Source organism: Martes martes (genome assembly GCF_963455335.1).
Source record: "Martes martes genome assembly, chromosome: 15".
Lineage (NCBI taxonomy): Eukaryota > Metazoa > Chordata > Mammalia > Carnivora > Mustelidae > Martes > Martes martes.
The window spans coordinates 43523663-43545605 of NC_137903.1; the positions used below are offsets into that span (position 1 = coordinate 43523663).

General features: G+C 46.7%; 1 protein-coding gene across 2 annotated transcripts in view; it reads right to left on the minus strand.

Annotated features, from left to right (window-relative positions):
* The window catches only part of ASTN1 (astrotactin 1), a gene marked incomplete at both ends in the record, with an annotated part of 313794 nt that overhangs the window by 142440 nt on the left and 149411 nt on the right, over positions 1 to 21943 (minus strand). Inside the window, 3 exons of one of the 2 annotated variants that reach the window (XM_080825173.1) lie at positions 11114 to 11198; positions 18873 to 19040; positions 20095 to 20244. In XM_080825173.1, the coding sequence (XP_080681299.1) occupies positions 11114 to 11198; positions 18873 to 19040; positions 20095 to 20244 (403 nt within the window). Of the gene's footprint in view, positions 1 to 11113; positions 11199 to 18848; positions 19041 to 20094; positions 20245 to 21943 lie in introns of both variants that reach the window. The other variant, XM_080825172.1, reaches the window with a different exon arrangement.

A 21943-nucleotide genomic window follows, 5' to 3' on the forward strand; every position in this document is an offset into this window, starting at 1 on the left:
CCAGTAATGGGCCATCTTGACTTGAACACATGGCCATGGTTCCACACCGGCCACAGCACAGAACTAGGCAGTAGCAGACATCTGCCTCTGATGGACAGTTACCAGCCAGGGGCCCCTAGGATATGTCTGAGTGCTTTTTTCCAACCTGGGTTGGGCAGCGGCCAATGGCATTTACCATGCTTAGGTCCCCAGCGAGGTCCCTCTGGTGGCTTGTCGCTTTCCCTAGGCCTCTACATCAGTCTGAAAGAGATGCTTAACTACAGACTACATACTTGTCATTGTTTTAATTCAGGCGTCAACTCATGGATCCCCTGGCCCCAGAGCCTCGAGGCTGAACTACAGCTTCTCTCCAGCTTCCATTTCATTTAGAGACTCTCTAGCCCTTGAGGGACTGGACACAGGAAAGTTCTCTTTAGGGACCCCAAGAGTCTCTTTTCTTGCCTCTGACACTCTGCAATATTGCTGCAATAGTCAAGAGATTCACCTGTGAAATGGGGCCATTAGTAGTTTCTACTTCATAACATTGAAATGAGAATTACATGCATTGGTACGTGAAAAATACTGAGGAGAGGGGCTGGTGCATCACAAAGGCTATTTGTCAGTTATTATTATTACTAATATTAATATCAGTACTATTACTACAGCACTTGAAGGGCACAGTGTGGGGAGCGCTATAATACCAGGCTTGCAAAGTACTGTGGCTCACCACACTGATGTTAATTCCACTCCAGGTAGGCTTTCAACGTAGACTGTGTTCCCATTTTTACTCTCCCACAATGGTGAGCTCTCACTCCATTTAAAGTCACCCTTCCATGAGGAGAAGATATTCGCAAATGACACTACAAAGGGCAGATATCCAAGATCTATAAAGAACTCCTCAAACTCAACACCCAAAAAAACAGATAATCATGTCAAAAAATGGGCAGATGACATGAACAGGCTCTTCTCCAAAGAAGACATGCAAATAGCTAGCAGACTCATGAAAAAATATTCATCATCATTAGCCATCAGGGAAATTCAAATCAAAACCACATTGTAACCACATTACACCAGTTAGAATGGCAAAGATTAACAAGACAGGGAACAACAAATGTTGGAGAGGCTATGCAGAAAGGGGAACCCTCTTACACTGTTGGCGGGGATGCAAGTCGGTGCAGCCGCTTTGGAAAACAGTGTGGAGAGTCCTCAATTAGTTAAAAATAGAGCTACCCTATGACCCAGCAATTGCACTACCGGGTATTTACCCCAAAGATACAGATGTAGTGAAAAGAAGGGCCATCTGGACCCCAATGTTCATAGCAGCAATGTCCAAAATCACCAACTGTGAAAAGAGCCAAGATGCCCTTCAACAGATGAATAGGTAAAGAAGATGTGGTCCATACATACAATGGAGTATTATGCCTCCATCAGAAAGGATGAATACCCAACTTTTGTAACAACATGGATGGGACTGGAAGAGATTATGCTGAGTCAAATAAGTCAAGCAGAGAGAGTCAATTATCATATGGTTTCACTTACTTGTGGAGCATAAGGAATAACATGGAGGACATTAGGAGAAGGAAAGGATAAGTGAGTTGGGGGAAATTGGAGGGGGAGATGAAGCATGAGAGACTGTGGACTCTGAGAAACAAACGGGTTTTAGAGGGGAAGGGGTGGGGGGATGGGTGAGCCTAGTGGTGGGTATTAAGGAGGACACGTATTACATGGGACACCAGGTATGGTACATAAACAATGAATTTTGAAACACTGAAAAAAAAATTTAACTACCTTTTTCCTGTAGCTATAAACAAGGGAGTCCCTGCTGTGCGTCAGGATGGGAAGAAGTCCATGCTGAGAACTGTGGTCTGGACAGCCCCATGGGATCCTCCACCTCCAGGGCTTGCCTGGCACCCCAGTTTTGAGCAGCTGTCCAAGGTCCTGCACAACTGAAAACTGGGACTTTTCTACATTCAAGGGTCTTAGGTCCAAACGCCAACTTTGACTAGAAAGCCTGGTTCGGGCTTTATCTCCTCAGGCAAATGATGCTACTCTTGGTGTGGAAAACCTTGGGGAATGTTAATAAGCCTGGTGGAAAGAAGACTATAAGGAGAAAAAAAAAAAAACTATCCCAATGCTGAGCTACATCATAATTTAATAACAGCCTAGATGTTGGCATGAGACACCAAGAGCAGGTTCTGTTCATGACTCCTTGACTCTGGTCACCATACAACTGAGCCTCGAATAAAAATAGGCATCGTTCTCATTATACATACATATGTATATGTATATGTGGGCATGTGTGTGCGCATGTGTCTGTTTGTTCTCATTATACATACATATGTATGTGTGTGTGTACACGTGTGTCTATGTATAAAGCAGAACAAGAGTTATAACACTATGAAGAGATTTTTGTTAAAAAGGGATTATACTTAAACAAACAAAAGGTCAGAATGAGTTCCCTCCAGGGAATGGTACTTCAGGTGGCTTAGATTTTCTTCTTTTTACTGCTTGTGTGTGTTTTTCCCTAGATTTTCTACCAATTATCTGCAATCCTTTTATTAAAAGGAAAAAAATAAAGTAAAAAAAAAAAAACAGTGTAGTGACAAAACGTCTGCTCTCCAATTTCCAAAATTATATGAAGTTAAAATTTCAAAAAGATAATTACAGCATGCATGTCTGAACAAGAATCCCAAATACTCAATCTAGGAAGGCTACGCCTTAAGATTATTTTTACTAAAATTGTTTTCACAGAAATCATATGTAGAATAAACACTATTAACTACTCACCTCTTAACCAGTTCATAGAATTTTCATCAAGATTAGTGATATTTAAAAAAAAAAGACTGAGTCCTGCATTATATACTTAATAAATGATAGCTATTAATCAGCGTTATATGAGGGACCACTAAAGTCTTCAGTGACATTGAGGTTGCACGGCATTAAATACTGTACTAAATGTGAGGTTTGCTGTTTGCAGTGCACTCAGCCCTTTGCTACCCAGACTTATAGAGATGTTTTATTAGAGTCTGACCTGAATGCTAGACCCTGAACCACTTTCTTCTCACCCCCAAAATCAGGTTAAAATTGAGGGTTTAGTGAGACATGAAGAATAACTTCCCCATGGCAAAAGTTTTAAGAAAAAGAATGTACCACAAGGACACTTTTAAAGCTTCCTTCCTTATCTTTTGCCTCCAAATTTTGTGATTATAAATGTAATACATGTTTATTGTTAAATTATGAAAGAGAACAAAAATATATACAGAATTGAGGGGAACAAGGGGAAGCAAAATTTTCTATGCATAGCAAAAGAAATTGGGAGGACTTGTGCCAAAATGATAATGGTAGTTTTCTCTGAGCATGGGATAATGAGTAGATTTTTTTTTTCTATTTATTTTCAAGAAAAAAAAAGATAAATAGCCAAGATCTCCAAGGCTGGGGGAAATGACAGCACTCTCAAACCCAGTATTCTCAGACCAATACCCAAGGAAGCGGAAGGTCCAGCGAGCATTCCTAGTGGAAAATATCCATGCATTCAGTAGAATATATAAATTCAGGACACTATCTGGAAAGCATGGGCAAGACATAAAACATTCATTTCTATAAAATTGAAACAATTTATCTTCCATTCTTGAGCAGATGGGAGGGTAAATTGAGGTTGATTTTTTTTTCACCCTGGTGGTCATGTTGGAGGAAATATGAGTGTTCCCGCCTCCGGCACTGTTTAAAATAAGTCTCTTGGTGCCGTGACTGGACTAGTCAGCGAGAACACAGTGGTAGCTTCACCCTCCTCCAGGGGGTACGCAGTACAGTAGAGGGGACGGCAGACACCTGTCACTCAGGGAAAAATGGGATGAGGAGGCCCCTCCATCCCGGGGTCGGGGGGGAGGGAGTGGGGGAGGAGGACACCGAGAAACAGTTGGGGACCTCAGAATGTCCAGCTCTCATCTACCGCTGGTAACTGGCTTTGAGTGTTACATGCTTTTCACACCGCACTCTCTTTGAAATCTGTTTACCTGACTGACTTAGCTCTAGTACCCACCTAGCACTGTCAAGCTTGGCCACCAGCTCTGTGACCTTAAGCAAGTTTCTTCACCTCTCTGGTCCTCAATTTCCCAATCAATAAAACGCAAGGATCCTTTAGGATGTCCTCGGCCACAGCCTACAAACCCATTCTTATTTTCATTGCAGGGGATGGTGCAGTGGTAAGAGGGTGCCCTCCCGAGGGGTCTAGAGACTCCAGGGTCCAGCTCTGGGAGGTTTCTTAAGTCTGGCTATGCTTCAGAATCATTTGGGGGAACGTTTTGTAGGTACAGATTTTGGAGCCTCTCCCAGACCTATGAAATTAAAATTTCTGGAGGTAGAAATCAGAAATCCATATTTTAAGTAAGCTCCCCAGATGATTCTTAAGTATTTGCTTCATACACAGGCATAAGGGAGTCAATTACTAATGGCATATTTTGCTCTTGTATCACCTTGAGTAACCAAGGAGGTTATAGTTGCCTCTAAGAGGGGAGCAAAGGGCATCACCTAAAATGACCACAGTCATGGTCAGCACAGCTCATTAAGTGCTCCGTGCAAATTAGAAAAAGGTGCCCATCTGGACAAACATAGGCTTTGTCTCAGGGTTTGTTTGCCTTGGAGAGCACGGGCTAGGTTTCAGCCCTCAGTTTTCTACTAGCCAGATGTCTATCTGTAATCTATAAGGTCCATCACTGTACTTAGCTGACTGATCACACACCTTTTGTGAAAATGGGTGAAGTCAACATGTTTGCTCTTGAGAAAATCCCTGAGGACGAGGTGCAGAGTCTCCCAAGCCAAGTGGGAGACCTGATCCTCTTACGTCTGTCTTAAAGGTCCTGGTAGGTGGGGCTTCATGTGCAACTGCTCTGTTCCTGCCTGCTTTTCCAGGGAGGGGTCAGCCCTCCTTCCACAGGACGATAGTTCAGCTGGAATCAGGGTACAGCGGGGCTTCTAAAGAGAGAGGGAACTAGGAACTTTCAACTTAATTCCAAGAGTGAAGATGAAGATCTGTCTCACATTGGAATGGGTGGGAGAAAGGACAGACACGTTGCCCCTGACTCCTGGGGGAAGAGGTGGAAATGGAAGCAAAGAACAAAGAGGGAAGAAAAGAAGAATGAGAAATAAGGGGCCAAATAAATACACTAGGAACCCTTGTTAGGAATATGTGAATAACTTTAAAGTAATTACAAAGAGTGACACACACATACACACAGAAACAGAAAAAAGGAGAACAAATAGAACTAATGGGAAGATAATCCCATTTGTGCTTGGCATGGCAATGACGGGTGCTGGCATGGACAATGCCGACGGGGCTGGAGGGCAGGGTGTAGGGCACCCAGAGATAAAAAGAGCAGTGCCAGGCTGGCCTGCAAATCTCGTCTGAGGGTTGGGGGAAAGCAACTGGGGCATTGGTGACACAAATCAATGACACGTGGGTGGGAAAGTAAAAGCCAGACGATCTAGAAATGGACAGAGAGAAGTCGGGAACTGTCATATGTCACCCAGGACTGTCTGACTCCAGCTGAGTCACTTCTAAAGAGATTTTGGGCAGGTCAAAGGAGGTCAAACACTGCCCAAGACCCGTACTTGGGATCAGAGACGCATCCCAGCGTTGCAGTTACGGCCCTCCAGTGGCTGGACATTTGCCCTGTGATTTTCAGAGAGCTGAAAGGAGGGCTTTGCTCAGTTGTAGAAGGGCAGGAGGTGAGGACAGGTTTGTGGTTCATTTTGAGTCACCGGGGGAGTCTGGTTTCTGCTCAATACCTAGAACCCTGAGGCAGGTGCATCCTCTCCACTGGTCTCTGGTCATTGTACTGAGGGCTGTCTCCAGGGAAATGTTCCGAACGGCATCATTCAGGCAGGCCCAAATATAATTACTGCCATCAAGGACGTATTTTGAGCACAACAGAGAGGTTGAGGACAACCTTGATAGGCACCGTCCTCATTCTTGGCTTGAAAAGGAAACTGGATTCTATGGGGTGAGACATTTGCTCCTTATATGGATTTAGAATCCCCAGGCAGTCCCTCCTGGGAGGGGGCAGCAGGGAGAAGAGGTAGAAATAGAAGAAGAGAACAGGAAGCACCTGGCACAATGGAAGGGACAGATGAAAGCGGCGTGGGCTGCGAGACCCGAAAAAGTACGCATGCGCATATGCGCACATGCGCACATGTGTCCTTATCTGAGGATATGATGGTAAACGTGTTGGCTCCTGAGTAGGCAGTGAGAGAAGGTTCTGATTCCTGACAACAGCTTCTAAAACCACAGAGAACACCTGTTCATTTCCCACTGCCAGCTCTTCCCGTCTCATGAATTATCACTTGATCACCATCCTTCAGCATGGAAATCTAGTGATATGTGAGGGTCCTTTAATGGGAAATCTCCTTGGTGTTGCCCTCTGTACCTGAGATGTCAGAATAAGAAATCAGACTATTGTTTAGAAAGAATATCCAAATGCATGAATTTTATGTAATGGGGTGTTCTGAAAAATGTAGCTAGAAGCCCTTGGGGCACACTTTTAATTTAACAACAACAAAAAACTTCTGATAGCATTTCTTAATAATCTCCAATGGAGCTAAATAAATTTTTTTTCTTCTGTAATATGTTCCTGTAAATCAATCTCTCTTGCCTCCTCCACCCTCATTTATTGGTTTCATTTCTTGTTAGAATTCTCAATTTGTACTTGTTGTCGAGCAGATACTAGATATATACTCTAACAGTCCCTCTCTGTATCTATAAAGCCACAAGGATAGGAGGCTGAGCAATTTCTAGTGAATTCATGGCAGGTTAGATAGAAGACCTGGGAAAGCCCCATGCTGGAGGTAGGACCCTTTTATATCCAAAGTCCTCTGGGACAACTCTGTCACCAGGGATGCTGTGGCAGGAAATGATTGATTTTGTTGCCAACCGTGAAGACCAAAAATATAATCTCAAATATCCCATGTTCTTTTAATAACTCATTAGAAATCTGTCATCTGTGACTTTGCTTAAATATTTTTGAAGCTTTTTTTTTTTTTTTTTTTACTTTTAGTGAATAGGAGCTTCTTATGTAATGAATTCAGTAATTTTACAACTGGTGACCTGACCCAGTCACCTGGATTCACAACAGTGACTAGCTTCACCTCCCAGATCCACTCACACATTTCTCAACATGGGCATTTTTGGAAGAACCAGAGTCACCAAGAAATGGTTGCAACCCCCATTACTCACATGCCTCACACACATGGTGCTTGATTCTGTCATTCTTTGTTGTTTTTTCTTAAAAACTTGTATCTACAGAATAATGTTAGGCTAGGTTTTACTTGCAGAATCCAGATAAATACAAATTTAGATAGTCTCAAGAGGTTTTGAGTGGGTTTGTTTTGCTTTTTGTTTTCTTTTTAGAGTTACTTTATGTAAATTTTTTAAAAAAGATTTTACTTATTTATTTATTTGAGAGGGAGAGAGATCACAAGCAGGGCGGAGGAGTAGAGAGAGAAGCAGACTCCCCACTGAGCAGGGAGCCAAATGCAGGACTCATTCCCAGGACCCGGGTATCATGACCTTAGCTGATGGAGATGCTTAACTGACTAAGCCACCCAGGTGCCCTACTTTATTTTGAAGGACTCAGAATGAGAACATATAGTGAGGGACGATTCCACCAAATACTCAGATAGCTTGGAACTTCTCCCCTCTGCTAACAATTTTAGGGGCACCTTCATGGAATTTCAGCATCCAAAGCCTTAGAAAGCAAGAGCTCCTCCAGAGCTAGTCTTTACCTACTTTATCAATCTCTTCTGTCTCTGTAAACTGCACTCTTAAGCTACACTGGGCTATTTATTTGCTAGTCCTAGAGAATTCATGCTTCTTAGGTCTCCAGGCCTTGACATATGCCGTTCCCTTTGCTTAGAATTTCCTTGGTCAGCCTAGGAAACTTCTCCACATCATCCCATTCTAGGTTCTTAGACGTCACCTAAGTACCCCTTCAACTGTAATCACATAGACCTTTCTTTCCTTTAATAGGTTTTAGAATTTATTGTCATTTTCCTGTTACGTACCCATTATTTATCTAGACTGGTAGTTTTTCCAGAGCAGAGACCACATCTTTTAATTAGCAATCTAGTTTATCCTGGCACAACAGGTAATCAACTGAGTATTTGCCGAAAACATAAACGAGTGAGCGCATAAACGATGGTGTGCAGGGCTGAGAGCATCTGCACGAATAAAACAGCTCCCTTACAAACACGCACACACCACGTACGCATGCACATACCACGTACCCATACGCAGCACGCACAGGGGCTCAAAGGCGCATGCGCACACACGGTCTCGGTAACCTGGAGCACCAGGGAGAGGCTGGGTAAACTTGGAGGTGTAATTTTTTGTATTAATGTCCTTAATCAATTTCCTTCCTTGTCTGAAAGTCATGAAAGCTTATTGCTACTTTTCTCCTCATACATTACCTAGATTTTTCACAGGGGAATTCATTTTCAATATCACTGGCCTGGGATTTGCTTGTTCTACTTCAAAAGAATGTTCAGCTATTTTTATGTATGCAATACAAGGATATTAGGTGAAAAATATAAATACCTACACATGCTGCTTCCCTTCGACTTCTGGAACATTAAATATTCAGGAAAATCAGGCCCACCATCGATTTTTCCATAATACCCCAATACGTATCATTAGTTGGCAATCTGTCAGGCCGGTTTCCATTCAAGTGACAGACTTCACGTTCAAATCAATTTCGATTAATTTTGTAAGAATCATTTAGAGAAACGTGGCATCAGACCCCCGATTTAAATCAAGATGTATGGCATCCTCCACTTTTCATTTATCTTGTCATTTTATGAGGGAAATGCAGTCTTTTGTCTGGCATTTTTTTATATACATATAAACCCATGCTGCTTATCCCTCCTGGTTCCATTATCCCCAAGATAGTCACTTTTTTCCCTCCTAACAGTTGCTCCATTATTTTATTAGTGTCCAAAACGAGACCTCGCAGACAGTGATGATCAGAGAATAATGGAAATTAGAGATGGAAATGACAGATTAGGTCTCCTTGTCTGTTTCCTGGGGCTAATGTTCCTGTCAGTCTGCAACTCGGTGCTTTAGCCTGTCTTATTTTAAATGACACCAACATGGAGCCTCCACGGAGTCCCTGGAGGTTCTTGTCTACATCCTAAGACTGCCTCTACAACGCAGCCAGAGGGGACGATGAACCCTTGTGCAATTACCAAGTGAAGCCAGGCCCGTCCTCTCATGATCTGTCTGCAAGGCGAGGGACATGGAGGCTTGAGCGATTAGCCACCAAATCCAATCAATGCAGAGGGCCAGCCTGGATCATTCAGGGCAAAAAGCAAAATTATATTTTGTCGTTGTTTTCTTCATCAGCAGGTTTGCAAGCTAAATGATAGGGAGTTGGTTATCCATCACCCTTTACAACATTTTACTCAGAATCATGGTGAACCGAGATGCTCGGCCATCAGTAGGGCTAAAATCCTGGCTCCCCATCTGCGACGCAATTGTTTCACGGGCCAGAGAGGGAGGGGACTAAGGTGACTCTAAACAGCGAATGGGTCTCTGTATTCACACCCTACCTGCCATCTATCAGCCAGGTCCTCGGCCCTCCCCACCCATCTTTCAACAACACACAACCTCACGTGTATTTATACCCTTCTACAAACATCTTCCTCCAAATGGGGGGAGTGCCTCTCTGACGTGATCTCAAGTTCAACGGAAACAGGGCAATCCTTCATTTGCACCAACAGAAAAATTTCATGGCATTTTGACTTCCTCAAGTTTTCTGACCTGTGACTCAGATTTCCTTCCCCTAACTTCATTCTCTCTCGTCCTTATTCCTCAACCTCAACCCGTTCCAGAACATTTGCCCTCTTCTAACATCGATGGGCATCTATCATGCCTTGACTTAGTCATCAGCTGACCAGTTCTCCGAGTTGAGTCCTTCTATCCTTCATCATAAATCACTCCCTTGGGCTCTTCAATCATTTTTATTGCTCTTCTCCAAACTCTCACCCATTTGTCTCCATATTTATTGCTGAGAGAGTCCAGAACTACACTCACTATTCTAGGCTCGGCCTCATCAGAATCCTACAAAGGGAGCAGATCATCGACCTCGGGGATAGCAGTCCTCCATGGCAATGTATGAAATGATGGTGGCGCCTTTTTTTTCCACCTTGTCAAGCTGAAAACACATTTCTAACCTGCACAAAAGCAATCACTCTCAGGTGGCTTGTGCCTTGATTTCTTTCTAGTGTTCCCTGTTCCATCGACTGCTATTATTAGAGTTTATTGATCCCTTTCTCTTCCCACCCTGCTCCACGAACGAGCCAATGCAGAAAGCAAGCTCTCGGCCCCCAAAACAGAGTAGGAAGTTGCCTCTAGAACACCAAGGACAACGCGCAGTCCTGATGGCTGGTGGCAATGTGAATGATCTCCGTGCCACTGAATCATACACTTCAGATGACCGAAATGCTCAATTTTGTGGGATTGTAGATTTTATCACAATATTTAATGTAAAAAAAAAAATAATAAAAGCACCAGGCAAGACAAGGGGACTCTTATCCCAGTCACGTGTGCTTGGGGGAAAGCAAAGGTCTCAGGGAGAAAGGGTGACTGGGGACCTAGCAGGAGTACCGTGACTCATTGTGGAGCACTCCCGCACGTCACCCTTGCTAAATGAGGTGGGGAAATTACGTTTCTCCTCATGTCCGTCTCTCAAAGCTCCTCGAGCTCTGCGAGCGCCACACGGGAGTCTGCGCGGCTTCTTGCCTCTCCAACAAAATCCTCAGCTAAGTTCTGCCTGTGGAAGCCTGGTGACTGGCGGTGGAATGAGAAAGAAGGCAGGGACAGCTTGATTTTTCAGATCCCAGCTGGAGGCTGTGGGGCTGCGAGTCAGAGGCATCATCTCTGAACTCGTAAATGGAGAAAAAGATGACACGGACGTCACTGGGATGGTATAAATATGGAAATGCACGGTGACATTTTTACCCATTCGCGATTCAGAATATAACCACCCTTTAGCTGCGTTCCCCTGCGTGCAATTGCTCCGCGTCTTGTCTGCGCGAAGAAGGGTGACATCTGGGAACTGGCTCACTTGCCATCCCCTGCACTTACCCCTGGTTTGTGCCCCATTCATTCCGAATGCAAAGGTGCTTGTGTACAGGATCCTTCATGTAACCTTCGTAGCAGAGGCATTCCCCTTAGAAGCAGGGCAGGAAGAAGAAACAGGAAGCAATTGATTAACATGTCTGTTCGAGAAAATGAATATGAAATGATTACATGAAACTCCGACTCTAGTAGTGGTGTGGATGAAACAATAAATCCCATTACGCCACACATCCCCATCTCTGCCGCCCACATGAATGAACACACCCTCCATCTCTCCTGTTGCTACCACGGGCTGAGTTTCACTAGTAGAGGAACCCAACATTTACAAAGAACCTACAAATGTGCCCCGTAAAAATAAAAACCAAGAACGCTTTGAGCAAAAGGGCTTTTTCATCCTTATTTGCCCAGTGCTCCGTCTCCTGCAAGGTGAGCAAGGAGTGTTTAAAGAGCACCTAAGTGACTTATTTCACCAAATATTTCTAAGAAAATTGAAAAGTAGGTATTATTAGCTATGCTATGCTGATAGGGGAAATTGAGGCTCAGAAAAATGAAGGGATCTAGAGACAGCTTATAAAGTGCAGTTAATACTTGAATCTATGACTCTGACTCTGGACCTTAATTTCCACCACGCCATGCTGTTCACCCACAGAACCACCACAGGGTTCGAGGAGGCCACTCATACCTATTATGGTTTTTGTAGGAACTCCGGGTTTTTTGTTTTTAAATGGAAATGGCTAATGATTTTGGAGCTGTTAAACAGAAGAACCACCCATAATTCTCTATCCATATTGTTCTGCTTCATTACGACTAGTTACTCCATTAATACAACAAGGGGTTCACAACCCCTCTGGAATTGTATGCAAAACCGTATATGCATGTATGTGCGTCTTCCCACGGCAGGATTCCATGACATTCTTCTGATTTACAAGCAAACTCAAGACCCCCCAAAGATTAAGAATCATTGCCTGCCTTAGCGCTGATCTTGAAAAAAAATTGCTCCTGCTCCCTTGTATAAATAATTTGTTATGTAATGTTATGTATCCCTAAACTGCTGAGACCAGTCCTACTACAGCACTAGTGTTAACTCTTCACTGGCTGGTTAATTTGCACATTGTAAAAGAACAGGGTGTGATTTCCTATAATCTGTAAATCACAAAAGTGGCTTGCCCTAAGTAGACAAGGGGCATACAGTTCCTTCATCTTTCTAGCAAGAGACACTTAGAAAAGGATACACCTAGAATAATAGCTTTGAGGGCTGTTTTCTTTTTTCAAAGACAAAAACCAACAAAAATGAAGCAAAGGGGCCCCACAGTTATGAGGGAAGGGATTGGGTAGGTTCTAAAGAAATGAGTTTTTTGTTAGGATCTAAGCTTAGCCATTCCTTTCAAGATGGACCTCTAAGGTACTCCCCATCGGGGCCCACTACCAGATAACACTCATATCCCTCCCCCCACACCTGCTTAGCTCAAGGTGCTGAGGAGTGAAGTGAAAAGTAGCGATTTCTTAGTCTGTGGGGGCTCTACACAGAGCATGAGGTCACTATGAGACAGTGTGGGACACTCAGGCTTTACATGAGCTAGATTTGCCACAGGCTCAAATTCACCAGTTTCAGGGCTGCTGAGCTGTATCCAGGAATCATCAGGGAGCTAGGGTTGGAACCAGGAAAACAAAGTTTGAAACTAGGTAGATGATAATAAAGCTTTCAGATGAAGGCTGTTTCTCTGGGAGAAGGAAAGATAAAGAAGGCAATCGCCAAGGAGTCAGGCCTCCTATTTTACCAATTTCAAGGAAAACAGGGGTTCAAGACTAGAAGCTACACAGGGGCAGGAACAAGGTTCATTTTTCTGCACGAGTAGCGATTTTTGTACATACAGTGTAATGGAAAATTAATTAACTTAAAATTTTGCCCTATGTTTATAAATGACACCACTTCCCCCACTCTCAAGACAGAGAGATCAAAGGCAATTAATGGGTAGAAGGCCCAGACCTCCTTCTCCCTTCAGAAGATCATCTCCCGAGTGTCCTTGTGCAACATTAAAAAGCAGGAAGTAACCTCAAGAGGTTGTCAGACCCATCACTCTGACTCTCAGAGGGGTCTTGGCTGGAGGCCTTGCCCTAGAAATGAGGACTGACAAAAAAAGGGAGTCCTTCCACATTTGATAGCTAGTTGCCACAAAACATGTAAAAAATAAATGCACTAACAACTCAGAGTTCACGCAGAGCCTGATTTTCCTAACGACGGTGATTCGTACCCTTTGTAAAACGCATGTACCTCTCTCAGATTGCCTTCAAAGTCATTATCTCCTTATGGGTTCCATCACTCAGACTATGTGGGGACACCGCCGACAAGAGAGAAAGCTTTCCTCCGTATAATGTCACGTGCAGCCCAAAGTCAGAGCAACGGAGACATTTTCAAACATATCAGGCTAGAAGCGGAGGATAGCCAAAATCTGCCTCCCAAATGATCCTCATTTCCGGAACCCACCAAACGTTCCCCCCCTTCTGCCTTCCTCCTCAAAACCAGTTTGGCCATCTACACGGAAAGGAGTTCAGACTTGAGGAGGAAAGTTGCTATGGCAACCGAATGCTAACTCTTGACTTTAAGAGGGGTTTCGTGCGAACACAAGCTCCGACTGTTAGCTGTGAATTTTAAAGACCCCGCAAGGGTGTTGGATGCCCTCCTAAGCTAGAAGTGTTACAGTCTCTGCATCTGCTGTGACAGATGGCGGGGAACACATGACGTGCCGACTCGGTGGCGGTGTTCGCAGGAATCCAATGGAGAGACGTGTCACGGCCACGGAGAGGTGCCCAAGCGGGAGGGAGTGTGCCCTGCAGGAGACATGCACGGGCGAGCACACTGCCAGAGAGTAGAAGCCCACCAAGGGACGATCGAGGTGACCCAGGGAGGGCCAGGAAAGGGCTACCCTTGATTTGTGCTTGGCACCCAAGGTCAGACGCCGTGAAGTAACCCGTACGGCGCCTGTGCCTCCCCTCGTTTCCCATTCCACAGGTGAAGGACTGGGGTGCAAATCTCATCGAAGGATTAAGGAAAGACCTTGAAGCTGGGCTCCTCAGACACGGCTGGGCTGGACTTGACAGGGACAAAAGCCCCGAGACACCTATCCTTTAGGTGGCAGTTGGCTTTTATTAAATGGAAAAATGGAATTGGGGGCTGCGTTTCCTCTGAAGAGGGAAATCTCTGGAAGGCATCTGGACTTGGGGAATCTCTAACTGCCTGGCCTCCCTCCCTGTGGAGGCATCAGGAAAGAGGCAGGCCCAGGGTCAAAGAGCCCCGCATGACTCTGGGAGGGCAGACAGAGGCAAGTATGCCAACGTACGTCCTGAAGCAAGGTGCTTTAAACGAGCCACAAAAGGGAGTCTGGAAAGAGCGGGCAATCCAAGGGGCAGGAACAAAATGGGAGCTGTGCTACCCTGCCAAACTGAGCTCGAGAGAGACAGAGACAGAGAGGCAGAGAGGCAGTGGTTCAGACCGAGGAAAGGGGAAGAGGGCTAGACTTGAGTCTAGAACACTGGTCCAACGCCCCTGGCCAAATCTTATGTATTTCTCTGTGGCAAGGACTGGCCTCTAGAAAGATCTGGGGTAGAACTGATTTCTGAGGATGGCAACTGAAATTTGCTTTAGCTTGGGAGCCTGTGCTCCTTGCAGACCCATAAAAGCTACATATCTTGAAAAGGGCAGTGAGGGTCTGTGGCCGGGGCTGGCGGGGGGCTGTGAAATCAAGCAGGTGTGTGAACCCTCCTCGGCAGCCCAACAGGCAGAATGAAGCCCGGGAATGGAGGGTTAAAAATGCTGCTGAAACCAGTTAGTCTATGTTTCCATCAAAAGCCAAGCAAGTGAGCAAACAGACAAGCATAAGAAAAACCCCTAGAAGGCACAGGAGAAGTCAACCTCTGGCTGGATCCAACCATGGCACGAAGCCATTCAACCTCAGCAGTTGGCTGTTAGCCCTTCTGGGCCAGAGACACACCTAAGGTCACAAAGCTGGGAGGAGAATGTCAGTGTGCAGTTGGCCAAGAGCTTCCAGGCACCGGGCTTCCAGTCCTAGCTACATCACATCCCTCCCAAATCGTGTGTCGCTAGAATGTAGAAGGAAAACAGATCAGCCAGCTTCCTCCAGCTCTAGTTCTTCCGTAGACTCCTGACACGTCTTTGAAGGGTCTTTGTGGTCTCCAGAAACAGGGCTGGGGAGCTACAAAGAGGAGCATAACGACGCTTGTCCTTTCTCTGCCCTTTTCCTCCTCCTGTTTCCACAGGCGCCATGACAATGATCACAAACCCAGTGGCTGAAACAATACTAATTTATTATCTTACAGTTCTGTAGGTCAGAAGTCTGACATATGTCTCATGGGGCTAAACACAGGAAGTCTGTAGGGCTACGCTCCTTTTCAGAGCCTTGAGCGGAGGATCCATTTCCTTGCCTTTTCCACCTTCTGGAAGCTGTCCCATTCCTTATGGCGGGTCCCCTGCGGCTTCAAAGCCGGCAGGGGCTGCTGGAGTCCTTCCCCTGTCTCGGCTCGTAAGGTCTGGCCACCGCCTCCCTCTTCCACGTTGAAGGACCCTTGTGATTGTACTGGGCCCATCTAGGTGATCCAAGATACTCTCCTCATTTTATTTCTTTAAAGATTCACTTATTTATTTGAGAGAGAGAGCAAGTGGGACGAGGGGCAGAGGGAGAGAATCTCAAGCAGACTCCCCACTGAGCAGGGAGCCCAGCTCAGGGCTCAATCTCACAACCCTGAGATCACGACCTGAGCCGAAACCAAGAGTCAGATGTTTCACCGATTGAGCCGCCCAGTCACCCCTACTCTCCCCATTTTAAAGCCACTGGTTTAGCAACCTCAATTCATCTTTGCCAGGTAACATAACTCATTCGCAGGTTCTGGGGATGAGGAGGAGCCCATTGTAGGGACCCAATATTCTGCCTACCGCAGCTGCTCTTCTGGACCACAGCATAGGTGATGAGTCAATACATGCTTCACTCTGGAACCCTCTGGAAGGCTGCCTGAGGATAGCTCCAGGCCCCCGAGGATGCTCCTTTGCAGGGACTGAGCGTGTGTGTTTGTGTGTTTGTGCAGCGCGTGTGTGAAGAAGTACACACGTGCCCTTGCACAGCTCCACATCTCCATATGGGCAGACCCCTCGGCATGGCTGGGAAAGCACATGTCCCAACACTATGACATTTCCAAGTGAGTTAGCTGGAGGGATGCAAAAATAACGTCGGCTTGACTTGCAGCCAATTCCCACACTCAGCTCTTTGGAGGAAGGCTCCGGGATGGAGTGTGGGAGGCGATAAAGTTTCTCAGTGATGAGCGTGTGGGCTGACCACATCATCCCATGTGCGGGAAGAAAGCAGGGTGGGGAGGGGGAGGGCTTCCATTTCCAGCATTAATGGGAATAAATGTCTCTGCAGCAGCCTTCCTCAGCTGCTCCCCGAAAGGAAGATGTTGCACCTTAGTCTCCAGTGTGGGGTGTGGGTTCCTATCTGCGGTCTCCCCCCTGGCCTTCCAGCTGGCTATTTGTTAATTGTCACAAAGACTGGGAAACCACTGGCAGAGGAGGGCTTCCCAGAGCCATTTTCAGCAAGGATTAGAAACGCGATGTCTGGGAAGACTGAAGAAGCAGGTGACGGGAACTTCACTGTGGACAAGCAGCCGCCCCAACTCCTGGCTCGGGAAGCATGCTCAGTACTGAAGGTTGCTTCCATAGTCTTCAGGGACAAATATGTTGGATCCGACTTGTCTGGGGAAGTCACGCAACCCTTGATAATCCCACCTGTGTTCAGACTTCATGATGGATGGAACCCAGACTAATATGCCTTGGGAAGCCATGGGGCTTTGGGCGAGTTATGTATATTCTTGGGACAATTCATGTATTGATCTAAAGGAGATCATTTCCAAGACCCCTCCATGCTCAAAACACCAATCCCTTCTCTCCCCACATGTAATCTTTAAAACCTCAGGAAAACCTTCCAAGGCCCTCTGGAGATCAGGCTTGTCTCAGAAGTGAGTTTAAGCACTGAGTCTGTCCCAGGATCTCCCACTCCAAGTCAGCCGGGGGGGACCCGAGACCAGCTCGGGTGCACAGAGAGGCCCCACCTTGGAGATGAGCCCTTTTTCCTTTCTCCCGAGCACACTGGCTTTTGGGCATGGCGCACGGGCCATCTGTTTGATTTGGTGTTTGCCTGACAGCGTGGGAAGAGCAGTAAGCAAGCACAGTCTTAGACATCAGATGTTTAAAATGCTATACTTTCTCTTCCATATGGGGGTCTGGAATCCCTATGACGGGCCCAGGTGACAACAGCCCGTAGACCTAAGAAGGTGAACTTTGGATGTTGTAGCTGCCCGTTACTCTCCCAAAGACACACCACAATGCTTAACAGAAACAAGGTTCTGTCCCTTGGACTCAAATGCTACTAATATCCCTCCACCCCAGCACCTGAAGAAAATGTACCTGTAGGGGTAGGTATGTGCACTGTGTATGTGTGTATGTACATGTGTACTGTGTGTGTGCAAGTGCGCTTGTGTGTGCATGTGTGTGCCTATGTATGCGTGTATATGCATGTGTATATATGCGCATTTGTGCATGTATGCGTATATACGTGTGTGCGTGTGTATGTGTGGTGGAGGAGAAGGGGTTGTGCATGAGATACGAGAGCTGGAGGAACTGGCCCCCAGCTCCCAACATTTCCCCTGGGTGTCTCAGCTGTCATTACACGCCTTCCTTTGTTCTAGGGCATCACGCTGCTCTGGGAAGCATCCATCTGTGGTACTGAATCTAAAAGACCCAGATCTTGATGGAAATTGTTGGAGATGAACCCTCTTCCACAAGGAAAGTGCACAGCAACCTGGAAGGAGGGACCCATACTCCTCGGGATCGTGGAGCTCACAAGCTTGGGGCATGCCCCCACATGTGCCTTGTCCGCACATGGACCCTCTCGGGGAAGCCCCAACCCCATCTCATAACATGACAGCCTGAGCAATGTCTCTCCCCTTGGCCCCAGTAATCTCTCTCCTAGGATTTCTCTGAAGATATTAACTTCACATGTGTCCTGCATTTATGTGGAAAGATATTCATTTTGGTAGTATTTGTAAAAATTAAAAATTTAAAGCATCCTAAATGTCAACGAATAGGGAACTATTTAAATGAGCTATGATATGGCCATACAATGGAATACCTAATAGCCATTAAAATTATGTTATTGAGGAATATTTAACGGTTCTGGAAAATTTTCACGATAGAATGTGAAGTGAAAAACTCAAGAAAGAGCTACTGGACGTAGTGTGCTTGTAAGTCTCTCAAACTCACGCACAGATTAAAGATCGGAAGGGAGGACGTTATGATTTTAAAGCGATTTCTCCAGGAGAGAGAATTATAGATGATTATCATTTTCTCCTATAAGCTTTCCTAAATTTTCCAAATTTTCTACAATAAACATGCATTAAAAGGTCTAGCCCCAGAGGCTGACATCCGTTGGCAGGATGCCAAATGGATGGTGTAGGTCGTCCTAGACTGGCCTGTCTGGGATGCAGAATGGGGGCTACAAATAGGGTACTTCCAAGGCTTTCTGCCTGAAGGCGCCACATTCTAAGCCAACGGGCTCAGGAGCCCCCGTACAGTGGCAGCTTGCACGGCCTAGGCCCCCGAAGGCAATGGAATCGGGAGAAGATGGTCGGGGTTTCCAGGGGGGAGATTGCAAGAGGCACAAACTCTGACAGTTACCCGCTGCCCGGTGCTCCTGCCTACCAGTTTCGGGGTCGCATTGGTGTTCACAGGGGTCCAGGAGCCGCCGGGCACAGAGGTCCATGGCCCAGGGCCCACTGGAGTTCTGCTGAGAGAAGAGAACCACTTGAGCTGGGTTCAGCCAGTCACTGGCATCCAGCTGGCTCCCCTCCAACAGGATGAACCGGCTCCCTGCGGGAGAGAGAGAAGAGGAATGCCTGGACATGCACACGACAACACACACACACACAACAACACACACGCACGTGCGTGTGCACGTGTGGGCCAGCGTCCCTCGAGACAGAGTAAGGGACACTCCACAGATTGGCCCAATCCCAAGGTCATTACACCTACCAGCCCTGGCCTGTCATGAGCCTCCGAGCGAGGGATCAGCAGTTGGAGGCTCGGCAACCACTTGGACCTCCTCCTGCCCTTGCTGAATCCCATCTCTATCAGGGTGGACCCAGGGAATTATTGGGCAGAGCCACTCTGTGATGGCCACAGCATGGCTCCATCATACCCAGACCCAGCCACAGGCACTGGCATTCACCCAAGGAGCAGGGACCTGCCGCGGGGCCTCCACTTGCCATCAAATAGCAGGCCCTCTAATGGCAAGGACAGTCCCCACCTGTTTCCAGCCTTCCAGCGGCGAGAGAAGAGACTTTAACAAGTCAATTAGGTTCTCTGGGCTTCGAGAAATCAGGGCCTCCCAACCCATACAACTCCCTCATTATACTGGGGTCCCCCTGGATGAAAGAAAATTATTGCTTCAGAGTTCCAGGCTTTTAGCAAGTTCCTGCAATTAGGAACTTCTCACCCGGGCATACCAAACCGAAGCATGGCTGGTTCTTAACCACTTCCAAGTTCCCACTTAGCTTCTCCCTTCCCAAAAGCCAGAGAATCTCTCGGTGTCTATCTGCCTGTATCCAGCATGCTCTGTAATTCTCTACATAGACAGGGGCTTATTTGAAAGCAAACAGAAATGAGAAATTGGGGTGGGCATAGAGAAGAGGAGGTAATCTGTTCACTTTTGTGTTGTCGTTGTTGTTGTTCTGTTTTGTTTTTAACCTGCTTTCTGATTTTGTCTGTGGACAATCCAAATGTGTCCTAAGCCTTACTTATCTGGGTTTGTTTTTCCCTCACTTACAGTAATAAGTAACAGTGACCCCTGGCTTCTCTATCTTCCTGGCCCAAGATGAAAACTTCCCCTTCGGGGAGGAAGCCACATCCTCGGAAGGGAGCTTACCGTCGGCGATCAGGTGCTCGGGGACATGCAGGGTGATTTTGACAACGAGGGGGCAGCTGACGTGAGAGGAGCACACAAGGCCGATCACACAGCTGGTGATGCTGATCAGCGTCAAGGTGGTCTTATTCACAGGACTTCTGGGAGAGCCCACTGGAAGCAAGATACAAGCAAGACACACAGTGGTAAGAATCTTGGCAGTGGGAGGCCAGTCTGGCCTTCTGCTGCCCAACCCAGCCAACAGGGGAGGCAGTGGGCAAACCTAGTCCAGGCAAAGAATGTTTCAGCTCACAACCCCAATGAGCTTCATCTTCAAGGAATACCGTGTTGTCAGCTCTAGTCAGAGGGGCTTAGCATACTAATGGCCCTCGGGGTCAACAACGATCAGTTGTGTGCAAGTTCTCCACGCTTTTCCTGGGACAGGTTCACAAAGAAATCATAAAGGAGGGCATTCTCCCCTGCTACCCACCTGACTGAGCTCCAACCTCTTGGCCAAGGGTGGTGATGCTTCCACCCCGTTCTAGAAGTCTCTGCACTTCTCACTGCTTCTCACAGAGGGCGCTCTCATAAACCAGCTCCTTCCTCCCAGGGCTCAAACTACTTCTCCAACTGCCTCTTGAGGAACTTCCCAAACTCTGTGGGTGGGAGTCCTACAGGTCAGTCTCTGTCTAGAGGACCGGGAATGAGGAAAGTCTGCTCTGTATGTGTAGAGGATGTTGTCATGCCTGAAGGGTCCCCCCAGTCCTGCAGTGACTGGGGTGACATTATAAATGGCAGCCTAGTGAGCAAAGAAGGATCCGAGAAGGTACTTGCAGGCGGTTGAGGACAGGAATAGGAAGGAAGGTTTTCTTGGTGTGTCTTTATTTTTGGTTTTTGTGCAGAGGATAAAATGGTAGTAATAAGAGGGATGTTTCACACGGAAGCAGAACAGATGTGGGAAAGTAAGAAAGCAAGGCAAGTGGCCAACAGAATGTGTCCTTTGTCATTTTCTAATGGTCTGGTCTGTGTTGGCATTTATGACTGATAGAAATAAAAGGCGTCTATTATGTCAGACAGTAGGTAAAATGCTTTGCGTACCTTATTTTTATTATTTGCTTCCTTAGAATGAATCTAGGAGTCCGGACAGTAACTACCCACTTCACAGGTAAGGAAAATAAGTCTCATAGAGATCAACCTCACAGTGACAGTAAAAATTTACGAAGCATAATTCTGCATCAGGCGCCAGTGTGTGGGCTTTACGTGGCTCATGTCACTTAACGAGGACCACAGTCTGATGAGGCAGCTCCCACAGAGAGACTGTCAGAGAGACGACAGGGCACGTCCAGGGACAAGCTGCTCTGCTAAGGAGCCGGGACAGAGGCAGGGGTCCGGCTGGGGCATCATCCCCCAGACGGGGCACTACTCAATCTCTGGGCCCGGGGAGTCTTTGGAAGAGCTGGTCTCAGGACCACAGGGAAGGTCTGGGTCTGCACCTGTCTGTTAGGGCAGCAGGTGCCCTGAGTGGGTGTGCTGGCAGGAGCTGGGATGGGACACCGCAGGGTGACAGGCAGCCTCTGGATCCCCTGTCCCTTGCTACCTAGAGATATTCTTTTCATCTTAGGAGCCTTTCACCCAGGGGTCGATTTTCCCACACTTAAAATCTCTACCTCCAGCCCAAACTGGCCCTGAGCAGCAAGTGATCTGCCACCAGCCAAGCTCATCTCCCAGGCACTGGGATGAGGAGCTGGGCCCTCCCTCTTCCTCTGATTTCCACCACCTGCAGAACGCGCCCTGAGCTGCTCGGTTTCTCCAGGCGAAGGCTCCACCTTGTCTGACCCCGCCCTCGGCTCCATAAGCCACGCCCTCCCCCTCC